Source organism: Electrophorus electricus, chromosome 2, assembly GCF_013358815.1.
Source record: "Electrophorus electricus isolate fEleEle1 chromosome 2, fEleEle1.pri, whole genome shotgun sequence".
Taxonomy (NCBI): Eukaryota; Metazoa; Chordata; class Actinopteri; order Gymnotiformes; family Gymnotidae; genus Electrophorus; species Electrophorus electricus.
Window position 1 is genome coordinate 24,117,126 of NC_049536.1, and position 22,500 is coordinate 24,139,625.

Below are 22,500 nucleotides of genomic sequence, written 5' to 3' on the forward strand. Positions count from 1 at the left end.
ATTCACAGACAATGTTATTTCACCACTACAGTACACTAGTAAGGTGATGTGTTATGTCACTACTTTCAACTGCTCCTCACTAAGCTATAGGGGGATGTGTTAGAGAGGTATTTGTACAAATGTTCCATAGTGGTGAAACATTCTATAAGCTCTGTTATTCATAGCCTTGTCATGTTTGAATCGCAGCTCTGCCACATGCTGAAACACAGCTGGCTGCAGTCCATCTGGGAGGAAAAGACAGCAGACTCGCCCTTTTCCCCATATAAACCAATCAGAAGGCAGTATCTGGCTGCAGGGTGGTGAGGTGGGTGAGTGTGTGTGTCAGGACCTTCTGTGAGGCCAGCTGTGAGTAACTAGGGCAACAACACATCTGTAGGCCCATTAGCCACTTGAGGGGCTACTAAGGTCTTGGTGGGCACGAGCAGAACACTCACGTGTGGTCTCAGTGCCACGGAGAGCCGCACTGGCAGAGTTGCTGTAGATGGCGAACACAGCCACCTGATACTCAGCCAGAGAGTTGAGATGGTGCAGCACTACTGAGTTCTGATCTCCGTTCACCACCACCTGCACAGATATGACACATCTGCTCGCACCAGAACATGTATGTCCCATTAGCCACATTACTGATATCTCCATTTTATTAGAGGTACCTAGGAGGTTACCATGTACATGTTGGTGTTGGCATTGCTTAGCTGGTGCATGTTGGTGTTGGCATTGCTTAGCTGTTTAACTTATTTGGGTATTTTTAGGTTGCTATGATGCATGTAAAAACTACAGACATTTAAAAGCCTTGGTAAGACTGCTGGGCCTGATAAAACTTATTACACATGAACACAGACATTCTGCTGCCATGTGCGTGTTACTGCTACGTACAAGCACAAGCAATACACAGGCACGCGCGCACACCTCCTCTGGCTTGGCTTCTTTGGAGTCGTAGTACACCACCCTGTACTTCTCCACTGTTCCAGATGCATGAGTCCAGGACACTCGGAAACTCCTGGCTGTGACTTCAGAGGTCACAAGGTCACGAGGTGTGCCAGGAGCCGTGGAAGGCCCAGATTCTCCTACATTTGCACACACACACACACACACACACACACACACACACTCTCCTAAGCATAAATGCTACAAAAAGTAATGATATGCACACACCAAACACACCCATCAGTTGGTGTGTGATGTGTTATCTGGGTGATGACCTTTGATCTCTCTGTGGAGATGTTCAACACGGTCGCACACAGCCCTAGTCAGGCCATCCACTATGGAGCTCATTACACTGAAGTCAGCTACGTTATACACATGTGTGTCCTCTGGAGGAGAGGCGATTGCACGTAGCTCGTTCTCATCAGCATTCTTCACACCTGCATAACACACACACACACACAAAATGACCACCCAAACAAACATACACAAACATATGTATGTACACATACAAACATATACACAAACACACACACACACAGAAATGTAAAAATCTATATTGCATTCAAGATATTTATGCAATAGAACCTCTGAATGGTTTCAGAACTGGACAGCTAGAAGCTCAGTGTGGTGAGGAGTACTGATATGAAGCCCCGCCTAACCCTAACCCTCTAACCCTAACCCTCTAACCCTAACCCTCTAACCCTCTAACCCTAACCCTCTAACCCTAACCCTCTAACCGTAACCCTCTAACCCTAACCCTCTAACCGTAACCCTCTAACCGTAACCCTCTAACCCTAACCCTAACCCTCTAACCCTAACCCTCTAACCCTAACCCTAACCCTCTAACCCTAACCCTCTAACCCTAACCCTTTAACCCTAACCCTCTAACCCTAACCCTCTAACCCTAACCCTCTAACCCTAACCCTAACCCTAACCCTAACCCTCTAACCCTAACCCTCTAACCCTAACCCTAACCCTCTAACCCTAACCCTCTAACCCTAACCCTAACCCTCTAACCCTAACCCTAACCCTAACCCTCTAACCCTAACCCTAACCCTAACCCTCTAACCCTAACCCTCTAACCCTAACCCTCTAACCCTAACCCTAACCCTCTAACCCTCTAACCCTAACCCTCTAACCCTAACCCTCTAACCCTAACCCTAACCCTAACCCTCTAACCGTAACCCTCTAACCCTAACCCTCTAACCCTAACCCTAACCCTCTAACCCTAACCCTCTAACCCTAACCCTCTAACCCTAACCCTTTAACCCTAACCCTCTAACCCTAACCCTAACCCTAACCCTCTAACCCTAACCCTCTAACCCTAACCCTAACCCTCTAACCCTAACCCTAACCCTCTAACCCTAACCCTAACCCTAACCCTAACCCTCTAACCCTAACCCTCTAACCCTAACCCTCTAACCCTAACCCTAACCCTAACCCTAACCCTCTAACCCTAACCCTCTAACACTAACCCTCTAACCCTAACCCTCTAACCCTAACCCTCTAACCCTCTAACCCTAACCCTCTAACCCTAACCCTAACCCTAACCCTAACCCTAACCCTCTAACCCTAACCCTCTAACCCTAACCCTCTAACCCTAACCCTAACCCTCTAACCCTAACCCTCTAACCCTAACCCTAACCCTAACCCTAACCCTCTAACCCTAACCCTCTAACCCTAACCCTAGCAGCTCAGTGTGGTGAGGACAGTGATATGAAGCTGTGCATTCCTGAGAGGAAAAAACAGCGGCAGGCACAGAAAGAAGAACATCACCCCTGCCTAAACTTCAAGCTCTCCACGTTGTCACATCCTACAAATGGATTGTACGGATGAGTTTATGAACACTTGAAGGCACAGATTATACTTGAAGAGAATTTACAAAGGTGGCAGAAGTGAGGTGTGCTGTCTGGTGTTGTAGTTGTCATACCGATGGCAAACAGCTCTATTCCTGCCACTTTCAGGCTCTGGGCGGGACGCTGGACATCATCCTGAGACTTTCCATCTGTGATCAGAATTCCAATTTTTGGAACACCAGTCCTGGACCCAGACTCTGGCTTAAAGCTGTTCTCCAGAATGTACATCAAAGCAAGACCTGTAAGTACACACACACACACACACACACACACGCAAACACAAATGCACACAATGATGAAAATGCAAGAAAGAAAGCATACAAGGAATTAGGGAAAGAGGATATAGGTTACAGAAGATAGAAAAAAGAGTGAGAAAGTAGAAATGTGTGTGTGTGTGCCTGTTAATGTGTTTCCTCCTTTGTAGGGCAGATTCTTCACAGCACTGATGACAGCATCTTTATTGGAGTACGTGTTCAAATTCCACTCAATCCTGGGGTCTCCACTGTACTGGGCCAACCCTGCATACACACACACACACACACACACACATATACACAAGGTTTTATGTGCAAATTTTATGCAGTGTGTGTGATAACGACAGCAGCAAGGATGAAGATGATGAAGAGCTCACCAACTCGTGTTTGGCCCGAGCTGACAGAGAAGGCCGATACAAGGCTCTCGAGAAACGTGCGCACCAGACGGAAATTAATGCGGCCAATACTCCAGGAGCCGTCAACCAGAATCACAATGTCAGCTATAGCTGGAGTTTTACACGTGAACGCATCCACTGCTGAGAGAAAGACAGAAAGAGGGAGACAGAGAGACAAATGAGACGTGAGTAAAGCCAAAAAGAACGTGAATTTTTTAAGGAAAAAAAAGGTGAATGTTCTTTATATTGGAAATCAACAAGTGCTATTTTCACAGATTAATGAAGGCAAAGCGAGGGAACAGGGGGCCTGTATTAAAACTTGTTTTTCACAACAGTAATCATCTCCCTCAGATGAGACTCTACATTGACAATTCCACTTCTGATTGGTCCCCTCACTCAGGCTCCACCCTGACTCCGCCTACTAATTATAATCTCTGTTATCGTTGTGAAATTTAATACTTCATATGCTATGATGGTGTGTGTTCCTTTCTTTGGAATTATTAAGTAAACCATTTAAAGATCACATACAGTTATTTCATTTGACTCCAACTCCAGGGAAACGGATAGAGGAGAGATGCAATTAAAGTGTTTAAGAGACACAGAGAGGTAAACCTTCCATGACACGCACTGATGTGAACAATCTTATTATATTTGATTAAAGCTGCATAAAAGTGTATGTGTGTGTGTGTGTGAAGAAAAAAACAAAGACAAAGACAATTATGATTTAACACTTTTTACTTAAGTGTCACCATTTTTTGTAGACTATTACATTGTATTTCTTCTCTTCCCTCTACAGTGAAAATACATCAAATTAAACATTTAATTGCTCCACTGTCTTGAGACATCTGGAACACTGTAACCTGTAAAGAAAACAAAACACAAAGTACTGTTCATCATACATTTAGTCCAAAGCAAACAACCCCCCCTCCCACACACACACCCACCCACCCACGTGTTCAACAATGTGTGTGATTTGACCTGTGAAGAGATTGCTTGGATAAATACCTTATTTGTTTAAGATAACAAATGACATTCTATTTTAATTCTGCTGTTAGCCTAGTTCATGTGTGCTTTACTCCCAACAAGAAAGTAGGCCATATATTTTTGTAAAGTATATTTTAGAGGTGAGAAGCATCTGATTCAAATTTGTTGAAATGGTTTATCAAGGGACTACTTTTCTCATTTAGTTTAACAACAGCAGAATAATGAATCAGAATAGCATCACTTTGGGCAGGATGTTATCCCACTATTATAAATGTCATTCTCCCGCTGCGGCTGCTGGGATTAAGTGTAGAAAGTCTCTCAACACCTGCCACTAGCAGCCACACAAACAGGGAATTACGTTGAACTTGTTTTAATATTTACTTATTCAGTCGTCTTACCCTTTACAAACAGGAATATGACACCATCTTACCCACATGTATATTATGCATTTATGAAGGGAATAAATGTGTCTGGTCATGCTGTAACTTGCCTTTCGCTGTCAAGTCTGTACAGATTTGGAATGCAAGCACTTCAAAATTAAATTCAATGAGCAATCAGTTAAACTATAAGATCTCTCCTATAAGAGGCCTAAAGAGTGTATCAGAACAGGGAATCATGAGTCAGAACAGTGAATCATGAAGTGCATCAGAACAGTGAATCATGAAGAGTGTATCATGGTGGCTGTGTGCACACATGGCAGATGGGTGTTCTGATCAATCCCAGCATGATCCAGGAAATGACAATCATTTGAATAAGAATAATGCAAGAGTCTTTAATCGCATCACATCAAGGGATCACCACTGTGTTTATAGAATAGCACAGCGCAGCACAATTCACAGCATATCAATATAATCACAACAGAGTAATTCTCTCTATGTCTCGTAACCCTGAGCCACATACACCCAAACACACACTCCCATGAAGCTGGAGAGCAGCTATATAGATGTGAGGCTTACAACACTGAGGTTTTGTATATAATCTCTGTATATTACAGTGCTGGCCATGACTGACAGTGTGGCTGGCCATGACTGACAGTTTCTGGTGCAAAAATATGAAGAAGACAACAAAAATATGAATATAACTCTCCTGATTTGCATTCTCTTATTTCAAATATCTAAACAATACTTCTTAGTTTCTCAAGACTATGGATTGTTGCTCCCCTAAAGGAAATTGGGTGGAGCCCTATTTATTATCTATTCTTCCGGGCATCCCACTCTCTGAGTAAACATACTGAGGAGGCATATTGTGCAATAATATTTTATAGTATGGCAGTTAGTTTGTGTGTGTGTATATACACATATGGTGAGGGTGAAGTATGGCTGTCCTTCAACTCTTCAGAAGATTCTTAATGATTGACCCCTCTTTCCTATCATTTTACACTTCAACCAGGTTACACACACACACACACACACACACACACACACACACACACACACACACACACACACACACACACACACACACACAAAACCAATTTACCTCTGATGACTGCACTAAGAAATTTTTCATACACAGTCTTGGGTGGCCTAACTGATTCAGAGGAGGAGGAGCAGACACAGGGTCTGTGGCTGGTGGCATGAGGAAGCATGGCCTGATCTCTGCAGCTAACGTCTCACTGGCCAGAACCTTCAGGTTAGGTCTACATGTGTAGCGCAAACTTGCAGGAATGAAACCTGCAGAACAGAGAGAGCACCCTGCTCAAGTGAGATAAGCTTCAAGGTTCAAAACCTAAACCTAAATATAAATATAAATATAAACCTAAATATAAATATAAACCTAAATCACCTTCTCTATCCAATTTTATAGAAAGGAATACTTGTTAGTTCTGCACACTCATTTGTGAATAGTTATTTCACTACACACACAGTTAAACACACACACACGTACACAAAGACACTACCATGCAGACCTTTGGGAAATCAGATCCTGTTTGCATTCACACACTTTTTAGACTTCTTGACACCTTACAATTAGCAGCATCCAACTCCCATCAGATTGTGTGCAAATGTGGTTGTGCACGTATGCAGCATCTATGTGTTTCTAATCTTTGTCTCCATCTCCTCAGCTGTACTCAGCTGGCTATGCTGCAGCTCCTCAACAGACACAATATTACCTCAGAAAATGAACGGTCCACCATCAAAATGAGTCTACATCAAATATATGAGCAATATAATAACACACATACACACACATACAATATAATAACACACATACACATACTTTCTGTGTTTAGTCTGCTATGACTAAACGTGACTCAGAGGGTGTAATACTGCGCTAGGTAGCAGCTGTTGAGAGGTAAAGTATAGCTTTGACTGGTCTATTAGTACTATGGTATTGGTGTCTAATATCCTTCTTAATCTGCAAATGAGAGAGAGAGAGAAAGAGAAAGAGATGGGGGAGTGAGACATGTAAAGCTCAGGGCACACCTGTATGCCCCAAAGGAAGTGTGTGTGTGCGCGCGTGCATGCATTTGTACATGGGTATAAGTGTGTGTGTGTTGGTGTATGTGTGTATCTATAAGTGTGTGTGTGTGTGTGTGTGTGTGAGAGAGAGAGAGAGAGAGAGAGAGAGAGACAGAGAGAGAGAGAGAGAGGGGTGTGTGTGTGAGTGTGAGAGAGAAAGAGAGAGAGAATGACCAAGTGAGCATTTCAATAGAATTCAGCAAGTGTGAACATGGAGGTAACAAGGGGAAAGGGAGACTAAGAGACAGAGAGAATGAGTAAGTAAAGCCAGTCTGGGAGTGGCAGTATCACTCTACTTTAACCCATCCATTGTAGTGTAGCTATAATATGACTAATTGTGGTTGATTTTTCCTGTTATGTGAGGCAGCTGTTTCAATCCTAGTCTCCTGTGTCCCAAGAGACTCAGACTTTCCCCAGTTTTCCCTTTTCCTCAGGCTCACTCTCTCTCCCCTGCTCCCTCACTCCTCTCTCTCTTGCCTTTGGTCCCACACGAGAGCAGATGAGGGGGGTAGCAGCTCTGTAGTGAATCTGCACAGAACTTCTACTCTGTGTGGACCTCTCAGACTCCTGCAGCTGTTCCATAATGACAGCTCTCACAGTTTACACACACACACACACACACACACACACACACACACACACACACACACACACTTACTTCATACATATACACACTTGCATGCACCTCATCTCACACTAATGCCATGTTATGGTGGCCAAATGCCTCTAGCAGAATTCCAAGCTTTCATCTTGGTCTCAATATAAATCAAGCCTGTGAAACCAAATATGACTGTTATTCTCCAAAGACTGATGCAAAAACAAATGCAACCTCTCCTCCCGGATCTTAAAAACTTTTAAAAATCCTTAAATTCAACTTCCTCTGCACAAGAACACTCCTTTAACTGTACACATACACCACAAAGCCTACTGTTGGATTAAATTAGACTGTCTGTGGGGAGTCTCAATTTTAATCTCCCATAGTTTATTACAGACAATATTATGTTTCAAGTAATCTCTATTTCATTTTAATATTGACATTACATTTAGATCATAAATGGCAATTTTGAGTCATATTAAGTCGTCTTGAACTAATAACGGTCAACATGGATTAGCCACTAAAAATCCTTTTAATCTTAGTTTAATCTGTATATACATTAGTGTGTTGTGCTTCTAGAAGAACATGCAGTGGGATGCCATAATGAATCACAGCACCTCAGAAGGGACAGCTATTCAGCACCACTCGTCTTACCTTCACGAGCACCCCCACTCCCTCTGCAGTCCAGTCCAGGTACTACACTTTTTCTTCGCAGGTTTTTGCCTCAGTCTTTCTCATTAGACTGTTAGAGTGTCGCTCTCACTGGGCAGATGTCTGCACTGAGGAGTTACGAGGTTTTCTGAAACTCCACATAAGGGTTTCTATGGTAACCCCTATAACACTCCCGTGTGGTACCTGAATATCACATACCTGCACCTACACATGCTGATAACATACAACAAAACAAACACACACACACACACACACTCTCATATGCGAAACAACTTTCCACATTACAGCAACATACACACACACACACACACACACACACACACACACACACACACACACACACACACACACAAATATTCACACACATATGCAATGCACAAACATGCACTAACTAAACATCACTATAAAAGACATACATCAACATAAATGCGGACACACACACACACACACACACACACACACACACACACACACACACACACACAATACTGAATAGTTACAAATATCAACCAAGAAAATGATATTTATAACTATACGTTCATAAGTAGTGGTCGACCGATATATCAGCTGGCCAATTAATCGGGCGGATTAATGCCATTTTGAGATAATCATCATCAGTTGATGCCTGCGCTTACAAGTTTGATGGCCTACAGGTCTCACAGGGTTGGTGGCCTACAGGCAGCGCTGTCAGTCTGGCTGCGGAGCTACATTATAGTGCCCCCTTGTGTCCATTTAGCCAAACGGTAAAATTTCAATTCCTATTTTTCAAAGCTTATATTTAATTGGTCACTCAATAACATATACAGTGTTGACTATTTGTATAATTAGACTGATTCATTTAGCAAGAAAGTGCAAATAATGTTATTTGGGACTTGTAATGTTAGCTAGCCTTTAACCAGCTAAACTAGCTAGCTAGCTCACAGGGCTCAAACTATTGTTCTCATCTCAACTCAACAATCTGCTATCATAAACGATTGATTTGATAGTTATAAGATACCCAACATTAGTTACGGTCAGTTGCATTTGCCAATGGGAGATTTAACTTGTTAACAGGACTTTGAAAGCTAGCGTTAATGTTATCAAATTGCCAAAACGTTTGGGGCAACGAACGTTATCTTGTGTATGTGCGTATGTCTATGTCTGTCTGTCTCTCTCTCTCTCTCTCTCTCTCTCTCTCTCTCTCTCTCTCTCTCTCTCTCTCTCTCTCTCTCTCTCTCTCTCTCTCTCTCTCTCTCTCTGTGTACACCAGCTGGAATAATTCTCAACTATATGAGGGACAGAATCTCTGCTCTATCACATCATTGTCATCTGTAGTCATTTGTTAGATGACGCGAGCAGGCTGTGCATGGAAGGGCTTTTTTGTTCATTTGTCTGTTTGCTTAGTTTGGCTATTTGCCTTGTATCCAAGTCTGTCAACAAACCAAAACAAACATACAAAAATATGCTTTGGGAAAGTTTTGAGAAGTTGGTGAAAAAATAAGTTAGAGCTCAGTACTGTAACTCTCATGCACCCTGCAGTTTTTCAGTACCTGTGGACATTCATTTAGTTGATAAGCATTTTTAATTTAAAATAAGTGTGCTGCAGACAAAGTACAAACAGACAGTGCTGACAATAACTAAGCACTAACCATATATAGTTCATTAAATGTTCATGTCACGATCGCGTCACTATCGCCCCCTTGCTCGTATCCCCGCCTGCAGTTATGTTCACCTGTATCTTGTTAGTCTTGTATGCCCTGTATTTTGTTTCTCTGGTTGTCAGTTATTTTGGTGATCCATGTTTGTTTGATTTGGTTCTTCAGTTCATTCAGTATGTATGGTTCTTGCTGTTTTGTGCCCTAGCCTTTCTTATCTTTATTACCCGGGTTCATCCCTGGTTAGTGTTTATGTTTGTCCTTAAATTCCCTCTGCACTTGTGACCCCTTGCCTTGCACTTACCCGCTGACATTACAGTTCATGTAGGTTCAGCAATTTTGTGTCTCATTTATTATTATTATTATTATTATTATTATTATTATTATTATTATTATTATTAAATTGTATTTTGTCAGCTCTTATATCAGCCTTATATATTGGCCCTGCTCTGATATCGGAATCAGTATCAACCCTTAAAAAACCCACATCGGCTGATCACTATACATAACTCCACATATATATCTACACATTATAACTACAAATAAAAGCTAAATACAAATACATACCAGATGCACACACACACACACACACACACACACACACACACACACACACACACACAAATAGCTGGTCATGAGGTGACCTCTAACTTTTGACCTTACCTTCACTGATCTCGTTGCCCTTTTCAGGCTCATTGTTCTGACTCTCTCTGTGTATCTGCAGGCCTCTGTCACTCACCTCTGACCTGGGTGCTGGGGGTCAATAAATACTTACATTATAGTAACACTGAACAATAAAAACCATTACAATAAGTGATAATGACACTTGCCAATAAATACTATGATATAAATGCTAAAGGAATATTTATAACACACCAATAATCATAATCACAGTTCGTATTTACCATAACTATTATTACTAAACAGTACATGATTTAAACATAATTACTTTGAACAAGTCTGTCTAATACATGTGGCAACACTAACTCACAATAACAATTACTAATATTCATCTTTACAGCAAAAGCCAAGGCTAATAAAGAGTAGTTCACAGAACTATCACAGAACATCACAGACTGAATCCATAATATGGAATTAAAATACCTGATGCAGGATTAACAACACTACAGTTACACTAGCAGCTGTAAACATATTTCTACAGTGAGTGATTACTTGATTAGGTATGTCTACTCTATAGCTGTACCTAATAGGCTGCCATATATTTCACAGTCAGTTTACATTTACATTTATGGTATTTAGCTGACGCTTTTATCCAAAGCGACTTACAATTATGACTGAGTACAACTTGAGCAATTGAGGGTTAAGGGCTTTGCTCAGGGACCCAACAGTGGCAACTTGGCAGCGATGGAGCTTGAACTAGCAACCATCCGATTACAAGTCAAGTACATTAACCACTGAGCTACCACTGTGTAAATCACAGTTGTGATTTACACTCATAGTAAACAATGGTAAACCATGACATCATTACCTTTATATGTCCCCAGTAATGGTTTGCTCTGCTGAGAGCCACTAAGTGTCATGACTCTGACGGTGTACTCTTTACTAGGGTCAAAGTCAGTAATTACAGCTTTGGCCTCTTCCTTGTTGAGTCGGAGTTCTGTCTCACGTCCTCCTGCAGGTGAGACACAGGGAGAGAGGTAAGTCGTCGACAGCCTGGAGCGGAGAAGAGCTGTGCGGTGCGTAGAGGATGAGGCGCGGTTGGCCAGACCACCTCAAACACTGCTTCCCTTTAATTACGGAGGTCGCCATAATGTGCTTGAGCATTCAAATATACAAATTAATGTGCAATTCACTACATTCCTGTGGGAGTATGAAAGTTTGGAGGAGGGAGGAAAGCTCAAAAAAGGACAGGTTAAAGTGACTGAACTTCCTGGATAAAAGAATGTGCATTGTGTAATGTTTGCTTCACTCTATGCAATAAAATGCCTGTACACGCATTAACCCTAATCCAAACCTGTATATGGATTAACCCTAACCCATATATGGATTAACCCTTACCCTAACCTGTATATGCAATAACCCTTACCTTAACCTGTATATGGATTAACCCTAAAGATAACCCTAACCTCTATATGAATTAAGACTAAGCCTAACCTGTATATGGATTAACCCTGATCCTAACCTGTACATGGATTGTACTGTTCCATCTTTGGAGACGCATGTGCAACCTTCCAAGCAGAACATAATGCCTGATACTGCAGTCACAAGTAAGCACTATCACAAAAATGAAATGAAGGGGTTGTTAACTAAGCCAATACAACTATCAGTCTGTATCCATTTTAAATCTTCATATCAAAATTCAGATGCATAAACCTGTCAAAAAGTTAACTGGTTTATTTAGATCTTTTACTAATAAGCTGTCAATTCTGAATAACGCCAGCTAGTCTGTCTAAGCATGAAAATCAAAGTTGATTTTTCATTTCATGATCCCAGTATTGTTGTGTCAGGCATCTCCAGTTCCAGCCCTGCACTGTGACAGGACTATCCTCAAGATCACAGGGTCTCTCCTCGTTCGTCTGCGCAAATACATCCTGTCAATCCCCCACAGGAATGCCAGCACACTTTTTTTGCTCATAAAGTAGCTTATCTCTAATTTCCAGCCAGACCTCCCCATTGTCGGCCTTTAGTGCATTATGGAACCCCAACAGAAGCCAGCTGAGCCTTAGCCACCATCACTGATCCTTATTACAATTCAGCACTCTGCATATATAGCCATCGTCATCAAATGAACTGTCCCCACTGCTCATCTGAAGCAGCCGATTGGTCAGAAAGAGTGAAAGAGACCTGCTGCCAGCTGGGATGAATTCATGCAGACAAACCAAATAAAAGCTTGAGAATCAGGACGGGTTTAGTGCTACTGCACGACACACTTCAGTGCTCATTGCTCTAACACCCAGAAGTCAACCCATCATCTAATTAGTAAGTCCTGCATCAGCCCAACCTGAAATTTAATGAACAGAAAACACAGGAGCTGAAGGGTCTTACATTAGCGCACACTCAACCACGCAGCCTTTCCACTCTGGAGCATCTACAGACTTCACTACAGCACACAGGTGAAAAGCAGGTATAGCAACACACAGAGACTCCAGGCAGGTGGACCCAGAAGTAAGTAAAGCAAGAAGACAAAAGGAAGGGACTGACAAGGTGTAGTGGAGTCACATTCATCCCGTGTGGATTAGTGGGATGGAGCCAGGTGAATGTAGCTACTTTAACCCTGCTGGTGACCCAGAGCTTTATTAGACGTGGCATGATGTGGGTAGAGCTGAACAGAAAGAGCTCATTCTCTGTTCATCTACATAATCTCTCCCTCACTCTCACTCTCTCATTCCCCCTCTCCCTGCCTTGCTCACTCCCTCTTTCCCCCTCTCTTGCTCACTCACTCTGTCTTTCTCTCTCTCCTTTGTCTGTCTTTCTCAGTGTCCCTTTCTCTTCAGTACATTATGAGTGACAGCAGAGACACTACCAAGCAGATCTTTTATCTGATGTCCCGCATCACCTCCACGCACATACAATACACACCCCTTTCAGGAGAAAAATGCAGTGATGAATGACAATTTAAATTAATAATAATACAATTATAAAGTTAAATCATCATCTATTCCCACTACAAAAAAAGCCTTCTTGAAAGTCCTTCATCTTATTCTGGGAATATCAATTACAATGAAATGATAAATCTCTGATTTCTAGATTTTTACCAGATCGGTAATCTCACATTCGTAATTAACTACTTTGTGACAGCTGCTGCAGCTGATTCTCAGTGGAGTCTCTCTGCCATCAGGTTAAGGTCCTCTTTGGCAGCAGTTATCTCCCATGTGAAACCTGATCAGGGCTGAGGTGTGTGTCAGTCAGAGAGTTGAGTGTGTGAGTATGTGTGTGTGTGTCAGTCAGAGATTTGAGTGTGTGGGTATGTGTGTGTGTGTCAGTCAGAGAGTTCATGAGGAAAGATAGTATGGAGGAACAGCTGGTGCAAAAGCTACACCTGAGAGATGCCAGCCAACCACTAAAGCGCCGACCCATAACATTTGCATGTTCAAAATGAAATGACTGCTAGAAAAGCTTCATAAATTATTTGGTAATTGCTGTACATTGTTTCTAAATGTCAACGTCTCAACACTGTTTTCATTAATTTTGTTTATTGTTTTTGCAGTTCAGTGTCTCCAGTTTTTTCTGAAAGCTCTGAACAGTTCACACAGTCTTTACTGTCGCAGTACTTATTGAAGTGCACTGACTGTACAAAACAAGAATAATGATAAGCTCACACAGACACAGAGAGAAAGAAAGAGAGGAAGAGGGAGAAGTGAGACAGAAAGAAAGAACGAGGTCGGAGGTTAGGGTTCTTGCTAATCTGTAAAGGATGTGTGAGACAGCTGCCTCAGGAGGATCAGAGGTTAATCAAAGGAGGACATTTTCAGAGAGACATACTATACAATGGCTAAAGGCAAGTTTACACCTCACAGATAAACAGACTGACTACACTCAAGAATGAAATGATAGCTGTGGTCAGTTTTTTGTCTGAAAAGCTGTTTTTTCTTAAACAAGACAAACCACACAAATTACAAACCATGTATGAAATGGTTAACTAGCAACATTTTCCTTAGAATATGTTTAACACTATTACAAAAATAAATAGTTGAACTAAAAATGAAAAACAGCAAAAAAATCCCCAAAACATATATGAAACAGCCACATATGAAACAGCCCTGGGTTATATGTTTCAAAATGGTATTTGCTTGTGTTTTATTTTTTGCTGTTCTAAGTCCATCAACTGTGATGCCAGCTTGTGAAAAAGAGCAGGAAACACTAGTCACCAGCCAATCAGCACACTCACCTGAGCCAGAGCTGTAGACGAACTTGTAGCCGTCATACGTTCCTTTTGGCTCTTTCCAGGACACACTGAGCATGCCTGAACCTATCTCCTTAAACCGCAGTCTTCTTGGAGCAGGCGCTGCACACACACACACACACACACACACACACACACACACACACACACACACACACACACACACACAATCATTGTTAAATACCTGTTCAGTCTGCAGGTGGATATGAGCAATGCTTAAAAATCATTCTTACAGTGGATGATGCTAATACTTATCATCTGCAAAGCAAACATGCTCTTAAAAGGTCCAAACTTCATCTGTGTCTCTCCAACCTCTACAAGGAGAGGCAGAGGTCTGAGAGAAACCACAGATCTCACAGAGTTATAGACATTCCTTTGAGACAAGTACAAATCTAGTCAAACTTTGTCGGTGTTAGTAATAAGTCTGCATTATTATTTCAGTCATGAAAGGCTGAAGACCACAGTTTGACAGAGCCAGAAGAAGTCTGAGAGAGGAGAGCTAAAGGCTGTGGAATAGGCTTGCTGTGTTTATTCCTGCCATGGTGAGAAAAATGGAGAAGCATTATGGAGAGACAGAGGGGCAGACCACATTCACCACTCAGCTGTTCCTCACTTCACTTCAGCTCCACAGGCAAAACCAAACCAAAACAATCCCAACACAAACACACACACACCCATGCACGAACACACACGGAACCACACACACCCATGCATGCACACACACGCGTAACTACACACACGTATGCACACACACACACACACACACACACACACACACACACACACACACACACACACACACACACACACACACACTTCCAGGTCTAAACCAGTACTACACCATGTGTGACTTCAAACTCTATGCAGCCCTCCACTCCCACAAACTCATTTCTGCGGTTTGTGTCTCAGTTAGCAAGCCAAAGCCGAGAAAGACGCAATTCTTTACATCCCCTCACGGCAGACAGTGGTGAAGATGTGTAAAGAACCGTTTGAGATTAGACTAGCTACTGCCCAGATCAGCATTCAAAGAGACGTATCAGATCAAGCACTGTACAGTAATACACCAAGCACACCCACCTTTACACTGGGGTGGGGGGGGCTTTCTGCCGGGCTTTTGTGTCTTTCTCAAATGAAGATCTCTCTCCTCAGAACGGGGGGCATTTACACCCCAGTACACCCCAGTTCAGTCCAACTGGGTTTCTTTCTCTTTGTGTTTTTTCCACGTGTTTCTTATAGCTCCCAACGCTGAGGGAGCATACCCAACACAGACTCACTCAGGTTCGACTGCGTAAGTTTGGCTAAGCAATTCGCAAGTGCTGTAGAGTAAAGCAATCATATACTGGACACATTTTAGAACCACTGGACGGACACTACACTACTGTAAAAGATTATTTACATCATCGGCAAGGTACGCATGTTAAAACAGCAAAAATAAATGAATATTTTATAGTGTGAACATAAGTGAAGCCACATTTTCAGCCACAGTGTACGCCACTATTGTTTTAATATTGGTATTGCTGACACACTATAATGCTGACATTCATGATAGTCCCCACAATATGAGAGTGGACCAAAAGATAGAAAATATGTCGATTATTCGATAATAACAATCACTTGCTTAGATTGGAGGTGATTATGTATGTGAACATTACATTTATATTTACATTTATGGTATTTAACAGACTCTCTTATCCAGAGCGACTTACAAAAGTGCTTTGTCATTTCCTCAGAGAATACATCCTAGTACAGTACAGTAGGTTAGAGTCCAAGATATCAATGAACTAGAATACTGTAGAAATACAGGGATCGGTGCTGATGCCTAGAAGTGTGAAACACATGTAAACTATAACAGGAGCAGGATCAGTGGTCATTAAAACAGGAGACACTACCAAACACTTTGGCTGGGTAACACCATAGTGTATTAAGTATTGCAACTCAGTGAAACAAGTGAACTTAAGATTTGCGTTTGTAAACAAACAAAGGTGTATTTTGTTTTGTTTTTTACCGATTGCCTGTGTTTACAGGATTTACAAGATTGAATTCTGGCTGGAATTCTGGCACATTTAGTAAACAGTTGGGACACACTAGAAAGCCCAGTCAGAAATCTACATACTGGATAAGTACTTAGGTTAAAACCTAAGTACCATGCATGCCATGTGCAAAAAGTACATTTTGTTGCATCTTTGGTTTGTGGTGAGTCAGTCTGCTAGATGCAAAAATTCACTTCCCAAATGGGGGCTGATTTCACTGATATGCCTCAGCTGGTCCAGGTGATATTGTCAACTATAAAATTGAGATCTGGGGATTTAATAAAACTGTCACTTCAATGTGTAAACATTACACTGTGGACCAGCATCAGGCAGCAAGAATGCTGCCTTCCTGTTCCCTGATATTCTGTTTTATGGATTTAGATTGCTGCCTGCCATTGTGCCTCTAACTCTCTAACTCTAACCCTCTAACCCTAACCCTCTAACCCTCTAACCCCAACCCTCTAACCCTAACCCTCTAACCCTAACCCTCTAACCCTAACTCTCTAACCCTAACCCTCTAACCCTAACCCTAACCCTCTAACCCTAACCCTCTAACCCTAACCCTCTAGCCCTAACCCTCTAACCCTAACCCTAACCCTCTAACCCTAACCCTCTAACCCTAACCCTCTAGCCCTAAGCTTCTAACCATAGCCCTAACCTTAACCCTCTAACCCTAACCCTACCCTTAACCCTCTAACCCTAGACCTCTAATCCTAGCCCTCACCCTCTAACCATAGCCCTAACCTTAACCCTCTAACCTTAACCCTAACCTTAACCCTCTAACCCTAACCCTACCCTTAACCCTCTAACCCTAGACCTCTAATCCTAGCCCTCACCCTCTAACCATAGCCCTAACCTTAACCCTAACCCTAACCTTAAACCTCTAACCCTATCCCTCTGACCCTCTAACCCTAACCCTAGGAGAAATTAAAGCATGAGCAGGCAGGAGGACATATTAAAGAGCCACATCAAAGATATAGGACGCTCCATTGCAGAGTCTACTAAACACAATACACTAGTATGTTTCCTCTGTAAGACCTGAACACTGAACCAGTGCTGTTAGAGGGTGCAATCAAATCTGAAGAGAGTCAAGCCAGAGTACCAGAATGAAGGTGTCCAAGTCCCAGCAAGAACTACTGCATCAAACCTTCAGGTGTTATGATGTGATAACCTGAGTGTAAGGCTACCAGAACATCACATGGTTTACACATTTCTAAGGATGTTATCTCAAAGCATTCTGGTCAACGCAAACACCTGTGCTTTTGCACAGCCCAAACTGGAATGTTAGTTTCAGTGATTCCTGATATTACCTTAAAATAATATTTTAGTGAAACATTTTATTTTCCTTTCTCAGAGACCAGCTAAAAAATTGGGCATTGGGCATTGTATCATTTTTCAGTGTGGGTGGGGGCTAATATGAATGTGAAAGGGGCGTCTGGGAGCAAACATGTCTTCCGCTCTTTACTCAGCCTGGACTGACCGTAACCCATTCTGTGAATACACTCTGGGTTCGACAGCTCTCTGCATGAGGACAGTCGTACTGCGACACCCGAGGAATGGGACAGGTGCTCACTCTAAACGATTATTAAATTAGACCAATGAAGACAATGACTTCAGGTGAAGTGTAAAGTGAGTCAACTTCACTGCCTGGTGTGAAAGTTTCAAAGGTAATGAAAGATAACATTTAAATGGATACCTTTACACTGTAAGAGTAGTTAAGCATATATAAACAGATGTATGCTATATAAAATGTACTAGATACATTTTACATTTGCTCTCAAGTTGGGTCATCTACGTAAGTATTTGAAGATATAATTCATCTATCACACAAGCACAAAAGAGGCTAAAACTGTGTATGTGTCAATATATTAATAGCATGCATGGAAGAGGAGTTCAGATCTTATAAAATCAAATGCCATGTAATCGCGGTGTGGTGCAACTATTAATTAATTGCAGCAAAGCTTATGGGAAATTCTGGGCTCTGCATACATTACTCTCATACCCAAAGGGATCTTACCGAGTCTTGTGTTATTGTCACTCACAATGATACTCTGCAAAGTCGGAAAGTCGAGGTTTATTGTATCATTTATTATTCTTCCTTAATGGAGAATTTTGCGCTCAGGCGCAGATGGTACGTTTAAGGGAACTTATAGCTCAACCTTCACTAATTACTGGATGCACAACCCAACAATGCAGCAGAACGCAGGACGTTCAGTTTTCTAAGCTGTTTGTGAAATGCAAAGAGGCAACGTAACAGCCTTTATCTTCGCCTTTTGTGGGTTTGGTAAACAGTGACGTAACAGCCTTTACCTTCGCCTCGTGTGGGTTTGGTAAACAGTGACGTTAGTGCCAAGAAGCACAGTGCACCAAGTGTCCTGGAGCCACGGGCGTGCATCCTCTCCTGCGTCTACTGTGGGGAGCAAACTGTAATAAATAAACAAACAAATACATATATCAATAATACAATTAATTAAGTAAAAAAAAGTAAAAAGTCGAAACCTTTGTTGCTAATGAAAATCACCTTCTTGGTATTTTTTTTTTGGTGGGGGGCCAGTCTTGGTGTTCAGAAAACAACAATATTTACATGTATTAAACAAAGCTGTGAAATTGGGCGGCGATTGTATAACTTAAAAATTCAGAACATTAAACGAAACATTCAACACAACAAATTAGTCTTCCCTAATCAATACACTAATTATAAAGCAGCAGAATGGAAGCCGTGTTTAAATCACATTAGTATTATCGATATTTGAAACCGACCTAATTCAACTGTGCTGAAGTCAGATATTTGTTTAGGAGCGCCTGAAAGATGGTGTTAAGAATAATTTAAGGCATAAACATTAAACACAAAACAAATATCTTACCTCTTTTAATCCTCGTGTCGTTTTTGCTCCTCAATGATTTCTGCAAAGCTTATCTTCACCTCGCGCAAACTATTTACAGCTCGCGCCTCCTCAGTTCAGGCATGTGAAGGTGGGTGTATCTCGCGTCGCAAGCTCACTACTCATTCACTCATCCCTCGAGCTATTCATTCCTTCACACCGTTTAGTCTCGAGTGAGAGAAAGAAGTAGTTCTGTAGGCGACCAGTCAGGGAGACGTGACTTACTGCGAAAACTGTCAAGCCCGAGGAAACGTTTACTGATTGAGGGGCGCGTCTTGCACTTTCACTATTGGGGTTAAATTCTAAGAGCGCTCCGCAGGGCAGGCAGGATCTTAGTCCGCACCCCCAGCCCCCACCTCTAATACCATCTCAGACAATTAAATGATTACCAAAAGATTAAAGGCGTCTTTCCGAATTTCTGTGTTTAATAAGAGGGACAACCTTTGGACGTGGTAACTCATCTAAGATGCGATTTCGTGGTGATTTCATGTGACGTCCTCTAGCACCGCTGGTAGGTTGAAGGCGTCAGGTTGAATGTCACTACCAGTTCTTTACACACCTGTAGCATTTTAGTGATTACGATTTTCGGGTGGTAGTAGTAGGAGCTGCTGCTTGTGACTAGTTTATATTTATGACTTTATTTCTCTCAGTTGTGACCAAACTGATGTGGGCACTGGCTCAGCTCCTTTGGTCTCACTGAGGATAGTCCATTTGACAGATCAGGATTACTACATATTGCTGAACATTAATGCATAGCAAATAACGTAAAGCCCTAGGGCAAGAGTTTGCCCTCTAGTAAACTCTATTCAGCCCATGAGTAGAATAGTTTACCAGAACAAACTAATGAATTCCACATAATGTACCATAACATAATAACATCAGAGCAGACAAAATGAGTTCTTACAAGTAACCCTGTCTAGTCAATGTTATGATCCTGCTGATAAAAGTCAGTCCAAAAGTGAAGTATCACATAACTTTTTCAAAAATTGCACAAATTCAAAAAATAAATCTCCAAAAATACTGCATGCGTGCTGTGTGTGGATCAAAGGAATGCATAGGAGCTTCCAATACTGTACCCACAGAGCAGTGTAAGTGGCACTCCCATATGTGCCTAGAGGCTGTGGAACAGGGTATCTATCTCTCTCTCTCTCTCTCTCTCTCTCTCTCTCTCTCTCTCTCTCTCTCTCTCCCTTTCTCTCCCTCTCTCATGCTCTCTCTATGTCAGCCATGTTAGATGTGCCCGAACAGGCCAAGAGGCGTGTGGAATGTATCAGTCCTCATCACCATGACAACTGGGTCACAGCCACGACAGAGTGGGAACAGTGCTCCATAAATCCTGTCCCTGACTTTCCCACTTGACCAAGGAAAAAGGTGTGTGTGTGTGTGTGTGCATGTTTGAGTGTGTGTGTTTGTGTGTGAGAGAGACACTGTTTAACCTTCATGCAATTTTAAAGTTAAGCAACAAAAACCATAGGACAGTATGTTCAAAAGTTCAAACTGACTGTTAGATTAAATCTTCCTCGTGGTGTGCTTTCTGAAAGGGAGAGAGCCATGTGTATTTTTTCTTTCTGAATTCAATATAGTACTTATTGTTTATTGCACTTATCATTGTCTAAGATAGAGCTTATGTATTTTGTACTTCTAGGCATCAGCAGTGATCCCTGTATTTCCACAGTATTCTAGATCATTGGTATCTTGGACTCTAACCTACTGTACTGTACTAGGATATTCTATGAGGAAATGACAAAGCACTTTTGTAAGTCGCGCTGGATAAGAGCATCTGCTAAATGGCATAAATGTAAATGTAAATATATTATTGAGTTACTACTGTACATTAAGTGCATTTAGCTGTAACTTCCAATTTTTATTGGTACTTTTCTGGCTTCTGAGCTTCTATGGTGTTCTGTTGGGTTCTGTGGGGTCTGTGACTTCTGTGGGTTTAAGCTCTCGATGCCATACCTGCAGTGATACAGTAGCAGGTCATGCATTTAGGTGACTGTACCTGTTATGCCAGTGCATTTCTACAAACACCTGTGAAAACTGGTAGAAGCACATCATCAGAGCAGAGTGTTCAGCAGACAGTGCCGCCATGCCATTACATCTCATTAAGCAGGTGCAATTAGACATTCTCATCTACTCTTACGTGGCTTTGTAGGGAAATGCTGTGCAAGTGTGGACAGGTATAGAACCAAATCAAGCACGGTTGCAAATACACATAAATGTGATTATTAGGCAGGAGAAGTGTCAGCGTGAACATACATTGCTGTATCTTAAAAGAGTTATTATTTAACATTTGACCCCTTTTTGTTTCTTGGATGATTTGTCAACACATACTTAAATCAGCTCTGAAAGCAAATTCAAATAAAACTGCCTTCAACCCCACTGAGCTTCATTCAGTAACAAAGTATATATTACACATGTTAAATGCACACACACACCCATTGGCTGACAAGGACAGAAATACTCCTCATAATTAATTTGCCAAGACTCTTGTTCCAATGTATTCTCTAACACTAAAGTGCTGAGTTTTGTGTGTTTTCTAATGTAAAATTCCCCACTTTTCCCTTCAAGCTCAGGCCATCTGTCAGAAGCCTGTCAGAATTGCAGTGAAGTAAGTTTTCCAGAGAAATGGGACAGAGGTTCTTCATCCTTCAGCTGTGCAAACTAAGTGTACAGGAGGTGGACAGTCACATACATGCACTCTAAATGCCATCTTAGCTGAACATAATAAGAATTTTAATAAGAAGTTAAAAATATTTATTTTACATGACTTATACATTTGCCTTCTGATAGCTGAGGATTTAGTAATGATACAGCATAGCCAAAAGACATTTTGAATAAAATAAGGAAAACAAGGTATAGCAAAAGTCTTAAAATATGTTTTCTGGTATATAAAAAACCTCTGAAAGAGCTCAGTGACATTTTATTAACTACATGTATAACTAAAT

At 41.6% G+C, this 22,500-nt stretch overlaps 1 protein-coding gene across 9 annotated transcripts in view; it reads right to left on the minus strand.

Annotated features, from left to right (window-relative positions):
* LOC113577936 (collagen alpha-1(XIV) chain-like) overlaps positions 1 to 19,823 on the minus strand; it is a 61,302-nt gene extending 41,479 nt beyond the window's left edge. For 7 of the 9 annotated variants that reach the window (XM_035536378.1, XM_035536372.1, XM_035536386.1 and 4 more), the window contains exons 1-11: positions 19,535 to 19,823; positions 18,981 to 19,094; positions 14,626 to 14,742; positions 11,266 to 11,409; positions 10,440 to 10,529; positions 3,412 to 3,570; positions 3,179 to 3,298; positions 2,855 to 3,019; positions 1,200 to 1,361; positions 907 to 1,064; positions 435 to 564 (exon numbers count right to left, since the gene is read on the minus strand). In XM_035536378.1, coding sequence (XP_035392271.1) covers positions 435 to 564; positions 907 to 1,064; positions 1,200 to 1,361; positions 2,855 to 3,019; positions 3,179 to 3,298; positions 3,412 to 3,570; positions 10,440 to 10,529; positions 11,266 to 11,409; positions 14,626 to 14,742; positions 18,981 to 19,065 — 1,330 coding nt within the window. In that variant the 5' untranslated portion in view covers positions 19,066 to 19,094; positions 19,535 to 19,823. The remainder of the gene's footprint in view (positions 1 to 434; positions 565 to 906; positions 1,065 to 1,199; positions 1,362 to 2,854; positions 3,020 to 3,178; positions 3,299 to 3,411; positions 3,571 to 10,439; positions 10,530 to 11,265; positions 11,410 to 14,625; positions 14,743 to 18,980; positions 19,095 to 19,534) is intronic. The other 2 variants (XM_035536388.1, XM_035536370.1) reach the window with 1 other exon arrangement.
* Positions 19,824 to 22,500: the final 2,677 nt, after the last annotated feature.